Source organism: Coloeus monedula, assembly GCF_965178545.1.
Source record: "Coloeus monedula genome assembly, chromosome: 11".
Classification (NCBI taxonomy): Eukaryota; Metazoa; Chordata; class Aves; order Passeriformes; family Corvidae; genus Coloeus; species Coloeus monedula.
In genome coordinates, this window is record NC_138791.1 from 9,911,931 (window position 1) to 9,929,784 (window position 17,854).

General features: G+C 56.1%; 1 protein-coding gene across 1 annotated transcript in view; it reads left to right on the forward strand.

Moving 5' to 3' along the window:
- Positions 1 to 256: 256 nt before the first annotated feature.
- Positions 257 to 17,854, forward strand: part of PLXNA1 (plexin A1) — a 112,121-nt gene continuing 94,523 nt past the window's right edge. Inside the window, exons 1-2 of the mRNA XM_082288896.1 lie at positions 257 to 358; positions 14,007 to 15,353. Of these exons, the coding sequence (XP_082145022.1) occupies positions 14,151 to 15,353 (1,203 nt within the window). The 5' untranslated portion in view covers positions 257 to 358; positions 14,007 to 14,150. The remainder of the gene's footprint in view (positions 359 to 14,006; positions 15,354 to 17,854) is intronic.

Below are 17,854 nucleotides of genomic sequence, written 5' to 3' on the forward strand. Positions count from 1 at the left end.
GCGGGCGCGCCCCCGCCTCCCCTCCCCTCCTTTCCCTCGCGCCGCCGGTGCGGGGCGTGCGCGCGTGCGCGCGGCGGGCGGCGTTCCGTCGGGGCCCCGCGCCCCGTCCCATTCATGCGGGGCAGCGGCGGCGGCGGCGCGAGCGAGGCGGGCGCGGAGCCCCGGGCGGCGGCGGCGGCGGCGGCGGCGGGGGGAGGCGGGCGCGGAGGAGGAGGAGGAGGAGGAGGAGGAGGAGGAGGAAGGGACGGAGGAGAAGGAGGCGGTGGCGGCGGAGAAGGCGGCGGCGGCGGCCCGGCGGGCGGCTTGGTGTGGAATGCAATTATGGCTGGCACGGCGGAGGCGAGCGGGGACCGGAGCCGTGAGTAACCCGGTTGCAACTTTCGGGCGCGGCGCGGCGTGCCCGATCGGTCGGTTCGTTAAAAATAACGCGGATTTGGCTTTATTGCCCCCCTGAAATATTTGGCTTTATTGCCATCGCGGCGACGGCGCGGGGCTGGCCCGGGCAGGGCACGGCGGCCCCGTCGGGGGGCGCGGAGGGGCCGCGGCGGCCGGGCAGGGCTGGGCCGGGCAGGGCCGGCGCCGCGCTGCTGCCGCCGGGACCAGCCCGCATTGCGCCCGGCGGCTCCGGGAGCCGCCTCCCGCGGGGGGACAAAACCGCGCCGGGACCGAGCCTCTTTCTTTATCCACCGCAAGCCCCGCATGGGTCTCCTAGCGGGGTGTGCCCGGGACCGGGCAGGTGCGGGCTGGACGGGCTGAGGGCCGCCTCCCCGCTTGGAGCTGCTCGGGCCGGGGCGCTCCCGCGGGGAGCCGGTGCCAGCGGTGCCTCCCTGTCCGGTGTAGCGGCGGGGCTTGGCCGCCTCCCTCCTTCCTTCCCTCCCACCCGCCCGCCCCGGCTCTCGGCGGCGTTCGCTGCTCCAGCCCCGCCGCCCACCCGGGTCCGGCACTGCTGGGGACGTGAACGGGGCTCAGCCTTTCCCGTGCTCGCCGCCTTGGATCACGCATCCGCCCTGCCCTGCATCCTCGCTGCCATCCCCGCATTGTGCTGCCCCACATCCTCGCTGTCATCCCTGTGTCCGCGCTGCCCCGTATCCCCGCTGCCATCCCCGCATTGTGCTATCCCATATCCATTCACGCGTTCTCGCTGCTTTACATCTCCGCATCCCGCCGGGGCGCGGTGAGCGGCATCCGGGCTGGGCTCGTCCCGAAGCCCACAGCGCCGCCGTTCCCTCCGCGTTCCCCGTTCCCCAGCTGCCGGCGGGGAGGTGCCGAGGGTGCCCTGCGGGATGGGATGGGATAGGGTGGGATGGGATAGGGTGGGATGGCTGCCGTCGCCCTCGTTATGATCGCTACTATTGTGATCGCGCTGTAGTTTGGCAGCGCAGCGCTGGGCACCTCCGAGCGAGGCGTGGGAGGCTGCGGTACCTGTGTGCGGGGCTGCGCCGGTGCGCGCCTCCCGCCGCCGATATGAACGTGGAAGGTGGCGAATAAAGCCGGCTGCGCGCTCGGTACCCCTCAGCCCCTTCACATTCCTGCCCAGCGAACACACACGGCAGCTTCGGCGTGCGATCGGGGAGGGATTTGCAAAATCTCTGTGCCATGCTGAAATAAATCCCGAAATCCCGCAATCCCTTCTCCTCCCTTGTCTTCCTTGCGGGAAAATTCTTCCTTCTGCCTCTGGCCGAGCGCCGGGGTAGGGGGAGCCAGGGGAGGGGGACTGGTGTGTAAACAGGGCTTAACATGAAGGTCACTGGTTAAAGAGGAGACGGATGGGAGAGAAAAGACAGGCATTAACCTCACTTGTTAGCTCCCCCCTGGCTCCTGCTTGGGGAGGACAAAACAAAAGCAGAACCTGCTAACGGGGGGGATGAATATTCATGATCCTTCTCGTATGCTCCGGGACACGGAGGGGAGAAAAGTTGAGCAGATGAGCCGCCTCCCGAAGCTGCTTTTCCTCCAGCTTCCGAGAAAATCCCTTTTTGCTGAGCGAGAGCTGTGTCGGGGGGAATTACCAGCCTTTTGCTGGATTTCTTTTTTTTTCATTTTTTATTTTTTCTGTTCTTTCGTGTGCGGCTTCAAGAAGTAAAAAAAAAATGAGAAAAAAAAAGAGGAGCCGAGGCTATTGACTACATCAAAGGTTATCCATTTGAAAACACCATTTTCCTCTGAACAGCGGCTAATTGCTTCCTGAACAATCCCAGGGTCTTTTGTATATACTCAGTGGGTAAAATGAGTGACTCGATGTCTCTCTCTCAAGACACTGGTGACCGAACAGGGCGGAAAGGTGGAGAAGCCAAGGAAAAGCAGTGGGGCAGATGCCTCTGGGAGGATGCATGGATAATTTCTTAAGTGGCTGCAAGGAGGAAAGGTTTTTTTTTCTTCTTCCCGCTCGCCGCCGAGTGATCCGCTGGTGCCGGTGGATGCCGGTGCCGGCAGCGGCGTGGCGACACGGGGCCGTAAGGAAGGCTGGTAAGGAAGTTTGGATTCAAAATACCCGATCATACGTGTGATCTGGTGCTCCCCATCCTCCTGCGGCTTTGGCTGCCGGTGCCGCTCCTCCGAGAGAGGCAAGCCTGGATGCGCTCGCTGCTCCCGAGGGGCTGCGGGGAGGCAGCGCCGGGGGCTGGCTGGCTCCTGCTCCGTTGGGTGGCTGGGCTTTTTCTGCAGCTGCTACCCTGAAGATTAAAGTTTTGGCGACGTTGCTTTTGTTAGCATGGTGATAGCGGCGTCGGGGAGACTTTTCCCCTCTTGGCTTATTTTTTTTAATAGAAGCATCGGATTTGGAGCAGAGCGCAGGCATCCGCCTTCGTGCAGGCTCGGGTTGCGCACGGAGCTGCGGAGCGGAGTCCTTGTGCTCCGTCACACAAAGCCCTTTCCCCGAGCGAGGCAGTGCCCTGCGGGAGGTAAACAAACTCCTCCGAACTCCGCTGGAGACGTGGCCGAGGGCCATGCCGGCAGCTCCCGGGGAGTGCTGTTTCACCGGGGCTTTGCGCAGCCGAAATGGAAGAGGGTAATAAAGCGGCGCTGCTGCGTGCTGGCAGGGCTGCCTCCCCTCCTCCATGGCGGCGGCAGCCGGGGCTGGCCCCTGCCCTGCTCCCTGCGTGTGAGTGTCACGCCAGGCCGGTTATTTCCGTGGGTTCGCTGCGTTTGACTTGTGCTGAACAAAGCGAACGATCTGGCCGTGGGATCGGACTTAAATGAAGGGAGCTCGGATGTGTTTATTCTCTAGGCTGAGTGTGGGTCAGGGCCTTTGTTGCTGCCTGCCTTGCTCCTGGCTGCAGCGCTCGCTGCCTCCGAGAGCCGGACCCGGCCCCGAGCTGGGAATTTCTGAGCAGCGGAGACTGGTGCTGCCGTGCTGGCGACACCGACTCCCCGCAAACCGGGGGAGCATTACCTGTATCGGGCTTCTGCTAAGTCCCACTGGGCTTTGTTGTAATTGCCTTTCTGCGTAGGGTGTTTTGGTGCCTTGGTCTTCAGTGAGAAGTCAGTCACGGTTTTTGGCACCTCTGGCTCAATGGAAGGGGAGCCTTGAAAGAGCCAGCATAGCAGAGGTGCTGCCATGTCTCTGTGCAGCGATGGGAGGGTGGGCGTGGGTCACCCCAATGCCCAGATGCTGTCCTCACTGCCTGCAAGCTTGGATTTTTCATTGATCTGAGCTGGTGGAATGTATGTATTGAGAACCTGGGTTGTTGTTGTCTCTGATCTGTAAATGTCTCCTTCAAGTTATGTTCTTAAGTAGTTGTGTGCTATATGGAAGAAACTAGTGAGTAGAGAGTTCCTGGCCAGAATTTGACCAGGGAATGGCTTGGCGAGGTATCTTGTGTGTAGAGGAGGGCCCAAAGGCTGGGAATTACGCGTGATGTGGAGCTTGGTTCAGCACGGACCATGACTCCTTACCTTTCCTGAGTTTGGATTGGGGCCTCTTTTCCCATCAAGGTGCTGCGTGCCATGGCTTCATGCAAAATGAGAAGGAGCAAGTGTTTGCCACCAGCCAGTGGTGAGGTGGCTGGTTTGGCTTTAAACTGGAGACAACCAGCTTCTTCTCTGGCTGTAGCCTGGGAAGTGTCCCATGTGGTGCTGTGGGGAACATCCCACTCCAGGTATGTGGTACTTGGTGAGAACATGTGTGCTCTGACACCGTCCCTGATCCACAGCCTCATCCATGCCCTCTTAGTCTTCCCCAGGGTGCAGCATGGAAGCCATGTAGATACCCCAATATGGTCTTCCTGCTATGCTTTGAAGTCACATTTGAGCAAACCTCTTGTGCATCATGGAGGAGAAAAGCTCCAGCCAGTAAATAAGTTTTGATGGTTTCAGTGCCAGACATGGGCAGTCCTGGCTCTTCTGCCCTGCACTTGGCCTGTGGTGTAGCCAAACACACGCCTTCCCTTGGGTTTGTCAGAGCGTGGCTAGGCACAGGAAGGTGTCCTTGTTTGCCTTGCTTTCCTGAGCACTCTGTGGCTGCCTCCAGCCCTTGTTCTGTGTGGAAACCACCATTTAAAAACCTGAATGAAAAACATTTCAAAGTTTATTTTCCCTTTAGGCTTGGCACACCTCCTCTTTGTTGCTGGTGTGCCGAGATGTTTGATTCTGGAAGAAAACTCCACATCCAGATTGTCAGGCTCACACTCCGCAAATACTTTTGCTTCTTTCTGCTCTGAAGTTGCCTTGGATGGTGCCAGATGGACTATTTTGGGTCACTCCTCTGTCCCTATGGTGTCTTGGTGTAATGAGGACCAAATCCACCCCTGCCCTGTGGGCTGCTGTGTGCTGGTCTGTGCCCCGGGGCAGAGACCCTTGTGAGCTGCCTGAAGCAGAGATTTTTGTATTGCTGGGATCAACTCAGGGCCTGGTGCGAGCCAGGGTGTGATATCCTCTTTGCTCCTTGAGCTGAGATTGTGAGGGATTTTGATAGAGAAAGTGCCTGAGGTGAGAACATGCCAGTGGTGCCAGGGCTAGGCTGCTTGGCTCTGGGGGATATGCTATGCAGGGACCATCTCTTCCTCCTCTCTCCTCCTCCTCACTGGCAGCCTGCAGATCGGCCCTGGGGCTCACTGCCCACCTCCCTGTCCCGAGCATCCCGCAATCTGCCAGCCAACTTGGCACAGAGACCCGGGAGCGCTGGTAATCCAATTTGGGCAGTTTAGCTGCACTTTGCTCTCCGTGCTGCTGGCCGGAGCTCGGAGCTTTAATCCTGCTAATGACCCCGGCTTCATAACGACCGTTTGCCTGATGCAGTTTTCCTTGCTGTTGGCAATGGAGAACAGGGGCTGAGGCTGTTTCCGAGTCCTGTCCGTGGTGTCAGGGACGGTTTCCAGGTGTGGGTACGTGTAATGACCAGAGGGTGAGGGCAGCGTGGAGGGACACTGCAATCCCTGTTTTCTCTTTGGGAGATTTCTCCTTCCCTCTTCCCATTTTTCATCTTCTCTCCCTCTTTTTCTGGTAAAGATAAGCCTTTCTTCCGGAGTTATTTTGCAACATAGTATTTTCAGAAAGGCAAAGCCAAGAAAAATAAAAGCCTCTCTCTTCCTTGGGTTGCCTACTGTTTAATGTACAAAATACAGGGGTGGTAATTGCATTAAAACATATATAATTATACTGGAGGGAGGAAAAAAAATTCCTGCTAATTGCATGTGTGTTTTGAACTGATAAATGTTGAGTGATTCTTCATGTTTTCTTGGGAGTTTGGAGGAGCAGAGAAGCAATCTGGCATGTGAGGGGTTGGGAGCAGGGCTGGTTTCCCAAAATTATTGGGAAGCTTGGATGCTCTGAGCACCTCTGGGGCAACATCAGTGTTGGGGGCCCAATCCTTTGTGGATCCACATCTGATGCTACCTCCATCCAGACAAGTCTTGGTGTCATTGTAGTAGCCCTGTGAGTCCTTTTGCTTTATGTGCTTAGTTAAACAACTGTTTGTGTGTCAAAATATTCAGGCTCTCTTGCAGAAGCAAATTCTTGGCAAGAGAAGAGGCAGATTCCTGTATTGGGGGGAGAAATTTCCCGTGTGATGTAGCCCCACATGCAAGGGCTGTCCCCCCACTTTACCATGGTGTTGGCATGAGTGGGTGCTGCTGGGGGGTGGGGGGAGGAAGGATGGTCGCACTCGTTTCAAGTGACACGATGTGAAAACCACATTTCCTTCTGCAAATGCCGACCCCCCGTCAGAGCTGCCGATAACATCGCAGGTAATTAGAATGGCAGTAAGTTGTTTGCTTTGTGCATGTGGTCAGGCTTTGTGTACGGGCGTTTGCTTCGCTCTTCCTGTGCAGACTGTTAGTTTCAACAGGGGAAGAGGAAAATCCAAAAATATTTTAAGAGGAGTTTAAAAATAATCTTGGAGCTTGGCTGGTGGGCAGGATATTTCACAGGACCGTGTTCCCTGCTGGTCCGTGTCCAGCTTTGTGGCCCTCAGAAGGCTTTGCTGGATGGTGTTAAGTCCTGTCTTGTCATTTTGGCCAGCCTGAGGGCTTGCTGCTGGGCTCTGGGAGCTGGAGTGAGATGGGAGTCTGCCCTGGGATTTGACTTTTGCACTGGGTAGGTCTGGCTGCCCTGTAGCAGAGCAGTGTCGGAGCCGGGACGCGAGCCCCAGCTTACAGCTGCCACGGCCTCTGTAAAACATTGAAATCTGTTCCCCAGCGTTGCATTCCCTCCACCCCCGTCTGCTTCTCCATGGTTTTTATTCCTAGAAGTGTTGGCATGCTGGCAGGGTCCCTGCCTGCCCACTGCTGCTTATCTCCATGTCCGGCTCCTGGATGGCTGCTTCCTTTCTAGAGCCAAGGGGGGGCTCTCCTGTCTCTGGCAGGACCAGAATCGGCCCGATGAGCCCTGCTGAAGTCAAGAACCTGTTTTTCAGGCTGATGTCATCGGGAAGAAATGGGGGAGGAGGAAGGCAGGAAGGCAGCGCCGTTTCCGAAGGAGAGCCGCCGCCGAGCCCCATGACGCTGCCAGCAGCCCCGGCTTCCACGGCTCCCACTGTTATTCCTTATCAGCCTGGCCGAGGTGCCCGTGGGGCTGCTGGCACATGCAGGACGGGTCCTGCTCTGCATAGCCTCGTGCCTGCGTGGGAGAGAGCTGGGAGGGAGGGATGCGACCGTGCCAGGGGAGTGTGTCAGCTCCCAGCAGAGCAGGATATCTCTTGGCCTGCTGGCTGTGCCTTGTATGGCTCCCTGGCCCTCTGTGGGGTGATGGCACTTGCTGGAGCTGCCATCCAGCCACTTTCATTAGCAGAAAGTGGGTTTTTGGCAGAGATGCTTGGACAGCCCTTCCAGCAGGGGCGAGCAGCTGCCTCCTCTCGGTTTTGCACTGAAGGAGCCGATCCATTATGCTGATGCCTGTTGGAATCTCAGCCCCTCGTGTATGGTGTCAGGCCATAGTAGCAAGGTTGATGCCTGTGTCCAACATGGCTTGGGGCTGCAGCTGGGATCTGCAGGAAAAGAAGCAGCCTTGCTCTGCCCTCCCTGCCAGCTAGCAGCTCTTGGGCTGCACCCATGCTTTGATGTGTGCTCTGCCCAGGTCTGGTGGGTGAGACCCGCTTGCTGTGGGAAATTGGGATGGGATGTGCTGTGTTGGCACTGCCCATAGGAAAGCAGAGTGTGGTCACGGTACCTCCATGGCCATGGAGATGCCTGTTAATATCAGATGCTCTTTGCCTGTGGTGCTGTGAATGAAGCCTCTTTCGGACTCTCAGAACAGGTTCCCCTGTGGTGGTGTTGCTGTGGGGGGACTTTTGGGCTCTTCCCCTTCCCCTCTCTGCCTGTCCCATTGCCAGGTAAGGCTTTGCTATCTCTCTGGGTGTCTCACTTCTGGGTCAGCTTCACCTTGGGCAAATAAAACATGGGGCTGTGCTGAGCTGGGAACTCCACAGGGGAAGCAAAACTGGGACCTGAGCCATTTCCAGCTGTGGGTTCTTGGGGCAGCATAACTGAAACAGCAGAGGGGGAAGGATGGGAGGTTGATAGGGGAAGGAAAGGCACACATGGCTTGGGAAAGCTCGTTTGGAGAAGTTTTGTGGTTGTTTTAATCAGAACTAATGTGGTGGCAGTTGTGCTTGGCTCGCCATGGGACAGCACAAGTTCTGGTGTCAGCAAGGGGCCAGGCGGAAGCATGGGAATTTCAGCTTAGCTGGGATTAAACCAACCCCAGAATGACCTCCCTTTGCTGGAGTAGAGGGGGGTTCAGCAACCAGGAATTCTCCTGTGGCAGTGCTCCATTGCAAAGAGGGAGCTCTGCGGATTCCATCTGGGATTTGGGGGAAGCACTGGTGCCAGAGAGGTGAAAATGCAGCTTGGAGAGCTGGGCTGGAAGAGCAGAATTGATCTGGGCAGGGTAAGATCATGGCTTGTGTTTGTGGCTGCCCTGGCCCAGTGAGGGATGTGGAGCAGCAGGCTGGGAAGTGAGGAGTGATGCATTATGCCCCAGGGAATGAGATCAGACAAGGGAAGGATGCTGATGGCCGAAAGATCTCTTGTTGGACTTCTCTGCTGTTGAGACACCTTGCTTGTGGGTGATCTTCTGGTCTCTGCAGGTCCAGCTGGACCAAGGTGATGTCTCCCAGCAGGGCAGGTTTTTGGGATATTTGTGTGGGGCAGTGGACTGATGAGATGTCAGAGTCTGGGAGTGCATGGGCCAAAGCCAAAGGAGATCTTGGCCTTCAGGGAATGTGGTCTGTATTTCTTTGCTCTTGAGCTGGGGTGAGATGTTATTAATTGGTCCTGATTGAGGTGGCAAAATTCACATCAGTCTGGTGTTTGAAGCCTTGAGCTGACCTGGGTGTTGATAGTAGGAATAATAGTGCCATGGCTGGTGTCCTGGTGCCTTGGGTCGGGGTCAGTCAGTCCAGGTCTGTGTACTCCTCTCTTGGCTGCAGGGAGCACAAGGGAAGATGGGGTGCACTCTCCTCCTGGGAAGCCCAGATCCAGCATGTGGGCTGCAAACAGAAGGGCCCTCGGCAGCCCTTGTAGGGTCCCTGTACGGACTGTGATACCCAGGTGAGTTGTGGGAATAAGGCAAAGGACAGCCACAGACTCTCACTTTGGCGTAGCTGGACAGAGTTGGGAAATATGTGTAGGGCCTCGGTCCATGCCCGGTTTCTGTGGCAGGGATAAGCAGTGCTGGCAGGACCTGCTGAGACTGTTCTTGTGTGCCTCTGTGCCTCGGATGTTGTGGTTGTGGGGAGCCTGGGTTTCCGTATCGGAAATGCTTGTGAGCCCTTTTTGGAAGGGCTCTCTGCAAGGCAGCCTCCAGTCTCTTGGTGGTGAGAGCACGTAGTGGCTCCAGAGCTGTTCTGGAGTTCAAGCTGTTCTTGGTGTGACATGACTTCTTGCAGAGGGCCAGAGAAGGGGAATTGCACACTTGAGAAATGCTATTTAATTTCCTCACTGCTTGTTCTTTTATGCCCCTTTTTGCTGAGAGTCAAGCTTCATGAGCCCTTGGGCAGTAGATGGCTGCTTCTTCTTGTCACATTTCTCAGGACAAAAGAGGTTGAATTCTTTGCCCAGAAGATCCTTGCAGGGCAGGAATGGAAGCTGGGGTGGATGGCAGGGCAGGATGGGCTCCTCAGCCCCTGCTTGGGGGAATGTCAGGAGCCTGGGAGGAAACTGAAGATTCTGAAGATATTCAGATATGATTGGGTGATAGTTATGGAGATTGAGGCGCTGGGGTAGCTTCAGAGCCTGCCATTGATTTCATCAGGGTGTGGTTTGAGCCAGGGATAAGATTTTTAATGATTTAACTCACAGGCTAGGGAGGGACCGAAGTCAAATAGTTTTCAATGACTGTATGCAGTGAAGGAAAGAGTTAAAGTTTAGCCTTGTTACAGCACTTGCATATGTAGTGCAGCTCTGACTTGTACCACCACCAGGCTTTCCTCATTGTTGCAAGGCTTTTCCCAGGCAGATGAACCTAAAAATACACCAGCTCTATGGTGAGGCTGCCTCTCCTGTGGCCCAAAGGCTTTTCTCTTCCCTGGATAATCTCCCCTCTCTCCCCTTTGCTAATTACTGGCAGCTCAGAGCTGGTCCGTTCTCGACTGTTTCTTATTGCTGAGAGCAGCAAGTGACTTGGAGGAATTACAGGTAAAGGCCCATTAGATGCCATTTCCCCTTCTGTGGGTCGGTTACTTGGGGGTTTTCAATCCCATGCTTTCTCTCCTCCAACCTCTCTTGCAAAAGTGCAAGGCTGTAAAGCTCTTGGTGTGCTTTGCTGGGAGTGAACCTGCTGGGGTCCTGTTGATGGAAGAACAGGGATGGCAGGTGGGTCTGTGAGTGCCAGATATGCACCTCTGTGCTTGTCTGCATGTTTTAAACCCTGTCTGCGGGTATTCCCATGAGAGCTGCTGCTTTGTAGGCTAGTGCTGACTCTTGGACTTGCTGCCCGGATGAGTGGAGAGCTGGTCCTTAATGCTTTGTCCAGTCTTTGCCTTTTAAGGTTAGTTTTTCCATCCCAGTACTCCTGCTTTGTGCTATCAAAAGTGATGATTGTTTTCCCAAAGTGTGATCTCCCATCCCAAACACAGGTTTTTGGGCATATTGCAGGACCCGGGAGCTCTCAGCCTCGGGGGATGAGTGCTGCTGCCCCTTGCCAGCTCTCCAGCAGCCAGCGACTGGGGCAGTGGCATCTGTGGGGCACGTCCATGGCTTGTTGCTGAAAGGCTTGTTGGAAGCTGGGATGTGTGAGTGTTGGCTGTGCTGAGGTGGGCGACCCCCATCCAAGTCTTGCAGCGGCTGCAACCATCTCAACGTGACCAATTTGAGGTGAAACTGTGAGCAAATGTCCTTTCCAGTGGGGGATGAAAGGGGTTGGGGCAGATTTGGCTCTTGTGCTGGCTTTGTTTCTGATGGCAGGTTTCCTGCTATAAATAGATGTATGTATATATATATATACATACGTGTGTGTGTGTAAATCAAAACACAAGCCTGTGGTGCTGTCTGGCTGGTGGTGTGGCCCCACAGTGGGGTGAGCCCTAGGGATGCTCAGTGCTGCAGATGCTCTGCACTGCATCACTTGCTGCCCAGCAGCACAGCAGGGTGTGTTTGCAGTCCCACTCTCCCAGTTGGCACACATGCATCCGGGCTGGGGTGTATTATTTTATTGCTGCCTATTTCAGGGCAGGGCTCGGCTCCAGGGTATCTGCCTGGGGTTTTCTGTGCCTTTGGACTGCACTGGAGGTGTTTGTGCTGCAGGTCTTGCTTCTCGGTGGTGGCAGTCGTATGGTGGCCCTGGACTGCGTCCCCCCAGGGGAAGGTGCTACTTGACTGCAGCCCCAGGGGGTTTGGGTGCCCTGTGATTTAAAGAATGTACCAGTGGAGCAGCTGCCCTGCCTTAGCTGCACTGTGACCTCTCCATGGGACTTGGAGGCTGTGTGACAGCAGGGAGATGCCCTTTGGCTGCTGCTCCCATGGGCAGGGAGCAGGGGCTGTGCCACCACCCATATTCCAGTGCAGAGCTGCCTGCACTGTGGTGGGCTTGAGCCCTGCTTTAGTTCAATCCAAAGTTCAGGAACCCGTATCACTGAATCCCAAAGAAAGTAGACAAACTAGCCATTTGTGCTGTTTAATTTTTATTAATTGCTGCTGATGGTTTTGAGCAGGACTGGACGAAACCACCACTGGTGTCAGGTCACTAGGACGAGATGTTGCTGCTGTAGTATATTTAGGAGCAGAAGTCTCTGAGGAGCTCTGCAGAGTGTCATCTCTCAGCTCGCCCCAGCTCTGCCTCACTTTGCTCTCGTTCCAACTTCTGATTTGCAGTTCCCTACGTTAATTTGGGAATCTCCTGTTGGGCTTTCTAGCCCTGGTTTGTGGCAGCAGCTTGACCTCTAGTTCTCTCACCCACTTCCTGAAATAGAAGCAATGAATCACAGAAATGCACCAAGAAAGCATGTTTCCTGTCATGCTCTCTCGTCCTGGCAGGAGATGCTCTGGTTGGCATCCCCATGCTGCACCAATCTCCCACTGTCACCTTCCCCATCTTCCCCATTCCTTCTCTCCTTGGCATGTCACTGACACATGAATTTGGTGTCCGTGCTGGTCTCCTTGCCAGGCAGCCACTATGCTGTTCCTGAGGGGCTCAGCTGCATGGGAGCAGTGGCTTGGTGACAGCTGTGCCAGTTTCTTGGGGTGGGAAACCACTCTCTGGTTTCTGTCAGGAAACCCCAGTGTCTGCAGCTGCTGGGCTGTGGCTTTCTGGGCTAACCAGTAGGTTTGTGCTGACAGCACTACTCAGTCCCCCATCAATGTGGTTTGGGGCTAATAAGCTCTGATCCGGGGTGCTCGTGGTTATTCTCTTACCAACAAGCTCAGAAAAACGAAGATTCTGGGCAGTGTCAGTGTCTTCTGGGAGTGCTCTTGCTCTGACAGTGTTGTGACTACCTACTCCTTGCTGGGAGGCTCCCAGTGTTGAAAAGGTGTTAGGAATGGGTGATTGGGACCATGGGGATGATTTCCAGGGCTGGTGCTTTGGTTGTCTCCACACCCATGGAGCTTTGTGGCACCTGGATTTGGTCTCAGTGTTGCTTATATGCTGTTGTCCAAATATCTCTTGAGACTGTTGGCTTGGAGGCGGATGTGTTGGGAGGTCAAACAGAGAAGGGTGCAGAGCATGTGGGCAGAGGCAGATCTGCAGAGAGGGTTTGGAAGTAGTGCAGAAGCTTTTCCCAACGTAGCTGGGGCCCAGTGGAGCTGGCAGGGCTGCAGGGGTGGCTAGGGCTGGGCTTGCCCTGCAAAAGGAGAAGGGGGAGTCTTTTTGGGAGTTGGAGAAGGGGGAAAAAAGTTTCTCCCTTTCATTAGACCTCTCCCAGTCTGGCTCTGTGGCTTGGGAGGGGAGCAGCAGAAGTGAAGGATGCCGTGTGGAATGTTGGGGTACCTGTATGGCTCACTGCTGGCTCAGTGATGATGCAGCCCCCCAAGGTATGCATGTGGCCTAGCTGGTGGGTCCCACAGCCCTGCCAGGAGCAGGGTGCTGAGGCTGGGGCAGCGTTCAGCCCCACACAGCCCTGCTGATACTGCAGCTGGCTGCCCTCTGACACCCTGCCTTGCCCAGACTGGGATCTGGCGGAGCTGCCAGTCACCGCGGGCCATATTTCCTACCTGTGCCACTCCCTGCTGGGGATCCGCTCAGAGGTTATCCTGGGCTGAGTCAGAGATGGATGATAAGGAGAGGGAGAAGAGAGAGAGAGGCTCTCCTCCTCCTCCACTGCCTTTTGAAGCAGCTTATCTGCACTGGCTGGGAAGCTGAGCTGGTGTCCCAGCTGTGGACCTTGGTCCCAGCTGGGGTGGATGGGCTGTGTGCTGGCAGGGGGGTTTGCACAACCCCAGGTTAGTCCAGGGTGCTTGTGCCTGTGTGGGGAGGGTGGATGGAGAAGACAGGGATGGGGTATAATGGAGGGGCTGCTGAACTGATGCAGAGAGCAGAGCTGTGCATTGGTTTCCTGTGGCCATCTCCTCCCCGCTGCTGGGATACCCCACTGGTGTGGGGGTATTTGGCTGGCTCCCCACTGCTTTGCTGCTCCATGCTGGTGAGCCCCAGCTGTGGCACAGCAGCAGGCAGAGCATTCCATTCCCCCTGTGTGTGCCCCCTTGTTCCTCTGGAGCCTCTCAAACCAACTCCTCATGTCTGGCTCTGTGTTTTCTAAGGCACAGAAATGGCAGAAGGACAGGCTTGTCCTTGCCATGCCTGCTTGCTCCCTCCAGCCCTTCCTGCCCGTGACCCTCGTGGCAGGCAGGTGGCAGGATGTGGGGCAACATGCTGGGGCTCTTGGCTCTCTCTCAGCTCCTTTAAAAGGTGCTTTTGAGATCCTCCTCTGTGCAGGGGCTTGGGCTGTGTGTGCTGCTAACTGGGATTTTGCATCTGTTCCCAGCACCGCCGTGGAGTGGGATTGGGGCAGCAGGCCACGGTCTCTTCTGCCTGCTAGAAAAATGTGAAGCAGCAGAGTCTGCTGGGTGGGATGGAACACGCTTGGGACGGTGCAGGAAAGCCTCCTAACCCCACTTTTCTTGTCTTTCTACCTCTAGGGCTGACTGGACCGGCCATGCTCACGATGCCCTGAATGCTGAGCGCAGCGGAAGCAGAGGAGACTGTGTCCCGTTAGCTCCTCCTCCCTCCCTCATCCCTTTAGTTTGGGTTTGTTTCTATTTATTTTGTGGCTGGGTTTGGGCATGGCCTTGGCTGGATGTGAGGCTACTGCAATGTGGCTCCTTTGGCTCAAGCACCACTTGTCCATCCACATTTGGACCTTGCTGCTCTTGGGGAGCACCTGGCTACCGCTGGCGGAAGGCAGCCCCAAATCTCCCTTTAGGACTTTCCCGGTTACAGACTGGAGCTTGACGCACTTGGTGGTCCACAACAAAACCGGGGAGGTCTACGTGGGGGCTGTCAATCGGATCTACAAGCTCTCCAATAACCTCACACTCCTGCGGACCCACGTGACGGGGCCCGTGGAGGACAATGAGAAGTGTTACCCTCCGCCCAGTGTCCAGTCCTGCCCACATGGGCTGGTCACCACCAACAACGTGAACAAACTGCTGCTGGTGGACTACTCGGGGAATCGGCTGATTGCCTGCGGCAGTGCCTCCCAGGGGATTTGCCAGTTCCTGCGGCTGGATGACCTCTTCAAGCTGGGTGAGCCCCACCACCGCAAGGAGCACTACCTCTCCAGTGTCAATGAGTCGGGCACCATGTCTGGTGTCATCATCGAGGTGCTGAATGGGCAGAACAAGCTCTTTATTGGGACGCCCATTGATGGGAAGTCCGAGTACTTCCCCACCCTCTCCAGCCGCAAGCTGATGGCCAATGAGGAGAATGCAGAGATGTTTGGCTTTGTCTACCAGGATGAGTTTGTCTCCTCGCAGCTCAAAATCCCCTCGGATACACTCTCCAAGTTCCCCACCTTTGATATCTACTACATCTACAGCTTCAGCAGCGAGCAGTTTGTTTACTACCTGACCCTGCAGCTGGACACCCAGCTCACCTCTCCTGACTCCACTGGGGAGCAGTTTTTCACCTCCAAGATTGTCCGCCTCTGCGTGGATGACCCCAAGTTCTACTCCTACGTGGAATTCCCCATTGGCTGCGTGCAGGACGGCATCGAGTACCGCCTGATCCAGGACGCCTACCTGACCAAGCCTGGCAAGGCTTTGGCCAAGTACCTGGGCATCTCAGAGCAGGAGGATATCCTCTTCACCATCTTCTCCCAGGGCCAGAAAAATAGGGTTAAGCCTCCCAAGGAGTCTGTGCTCTGCCTCTTCACGTTGAAGAAGATCAAGGATAAAATCAAGGAGCGTATCCAGTCATGCTACAGAGGGGAAGGGAAACTCTCTCTGCCCTGGCTCTTGAATAAGGAGCTGGGCTGCATCAACTCGGTAAGTTCTTACCTGTCTTTATGCAAGCCAGACTGTTTCTGGCTGCTGGTGGTGGTCTCTGGCTGGACCTTCCCCACTACTTTGACCTGAGCTGTGTTTTCCCAGTGGGAAGGACTGGTGCCATTGGGGCAGGGTGCTCAGTTTGCCTGGTAGCATTCCTTGAGGAAATCACAGCTTTGTGATGGGTCAGCTCTCTGGATTTGGGGTGCAGCAGTGCCCATGGAGAGCCTCAAAGGAGGGGCCCCATGCCGACAGAGGGGCCTGTTTCTGATGTCCCTGCCCTGTGGATTTGAGCAGTGTCAGTGAGTTGGGCTGGGAGGGTGGGATGCTCAGGCCTCAGGGCAGCTCTGCTGTGGAGTCCCTTGCAGATGGCACACGTGGGTTTGTGAGTGTTGGGTCACCTGGGACTTGGCAGTGGCCAAGCAGCAGGATGTGTGGGACAGGGAGCACAGACCTGATGGAGGGAGGTGGGGAGGCTGGTGGTCCCAGCAGAAGTTGGTCAGATGTTCAGCATGGAGGGACCACATCCTCTCCATGGGGTGCTGGGAGAGCACAAGGCGCTGTCAGAGGTGGCTTTTGAGAGTGGCCAAGGCAAACTGTCATCCAGAGGTGCAGGAGGTGAGTGCTGCTATCCTAGAGCAGTGATTCCCAAGTGAGGGAGCACTCCCCTCTGTCCCCAGAGAGGTGTTTTCCTGCTTGGTTCTCACCCAAGTGCATCTGCTCCCTGCTGGTGTCTCACCTGCTCAGTGTGGGACCTCTGAGTGGTGGTGGGCAGGGGACCTCCCTGCTTGGCTCTCTGGTTTGTTTTCTCATTGAACTGCTACTGTGTTCTTTTCTGGGCAATGTTATAAACCACAAGTAGTTGCAGGAGGCTATAACTCCATGTGATGGAGCGGTCATAGGCTGGATAGTCCCTAAGTAGGGTCAGATACGGGGCTGAGGCAGGCTTGGGGTGCTGCTGTGTGTGTTTGGGAGGGTCTGGTGGAGGTCCTGACCCACCTGCTATCACCCACCTGCCCCAAGCCCTGCTTGCTGGTGTTCAGCACCCATCACCAAGCCCCCAGCCCTGCTCAAGCAGGGATTTGGGTGCAGGCAGGTAGGCAGGGGTCTCCCTGTGGAGCAGCCCTGCCTTCTCTCCCACCATCCTCGCTGCTGCTCTGGAGGAGACAGCTAACAGCTGCCTGACAAAGTAAAGGGTTTGCTGTCAAGAGCGCTGGGCTCGCAAATCAGATTTTGGCTTTGAACTAATTCAATTTTGCTGGAAAATGATGAAATCGTTACACGGCTGCCTGTTGGGTCGCGCAGCTGCTGGCTCGGCGGCGGAGTTGCTCGCTGCCGCCTCCCACACTCCTGGCTCTCCTCTCCCAGTGCCCCACTAACGCCACGTCCCCTGGGCTTGGGGAGGCTGCTCTGCCCCCCTGCACTCCAAGGATTGTTTTAAACTCTGAGGGTCCTGGGATTGCTACCTGGTGGCCAGCCCCTGGGAGTAAGTGGATCTCAAGGTACTCTCTGGGTCCTGGCAGATGTGGCTCGTGGGGTGGAAGGATGTGTGTCATGATGGGGAGGCTCCTGCTTTTGTATGGGTTAGGCTGGTGAGTGGCACCCTCCCCCAGGGGAGCCAGGTGGTGTTTTCTGTCCCAGTCCTTCTCCAGCTGCCAGGCAGAGTGGGGCAAGACATGACTGGATCGTGAGTCAAGCCCTCAGCTCCTTGCTGTGTTAAGCACAGGCCAAACCAGACCACTTGAAGCATGTACCCTCTTTCTGGCAGGAATTTCTGTGCCCCTAAACAGAATAAAGCCACCTCGGGGGTGAGTCATGGCAGTGGCAGATTTCTTGGTGGTGAGGACTGGCCAGAAAATAAAGGGCATCCTGGCTTTTTTCTTTTGAAGGAGGCAAAATGTAATTGCTCAAGTCAGTAGTTGCTTGGAATTTACACCCCATCCATATGGAAAATGTGCAAGGAGCTCTCTTGCTCTGCTTTTTCATGGCAGTAAGGGGCTGAGGCTGGTCTGTTCTGGAGGAGGTTTTGCCAGCACTGCACTCCCAGACCTCGAGCAGTGCAGGGCCAAGGGATGCTCATCCCCAGCACTGCAGGGTAGCTCTGATTCTCCAGAGCTGGTGCTGGAGCTGGGAGGAGAGGCTGCCAGGCAGCTCAGGAGATGTTAGTGATGCCTCACCAACGCTGGTGAGTGGAGCAAATTCCTCCCTCCCATTTCTCTCTCCCTCCCTCTGGGATCCAGTGATCTGGAAGTGGGAAGGGGAGTGAAGCTGGCTCTGCAGGGAGGCTCCTCACACTGGTGCACTCAGACCTGAGCATGTACTTCCAAAAGCAGCAGAGGCATCTTGTGGAGGCACCCAGGCCATTTCCCTGTGCCAGCCCTGCTGCCTAAATCGCCCCTGAACCTCTCCAGAGGCTTTGCTGCTCCCAGTGTTTCACTGAGAGGGGCTTGGTGTTGTGTAGCCAGGCTCTTTTCTTCCCCTGTGCAGTGCAGGGCTCAGAG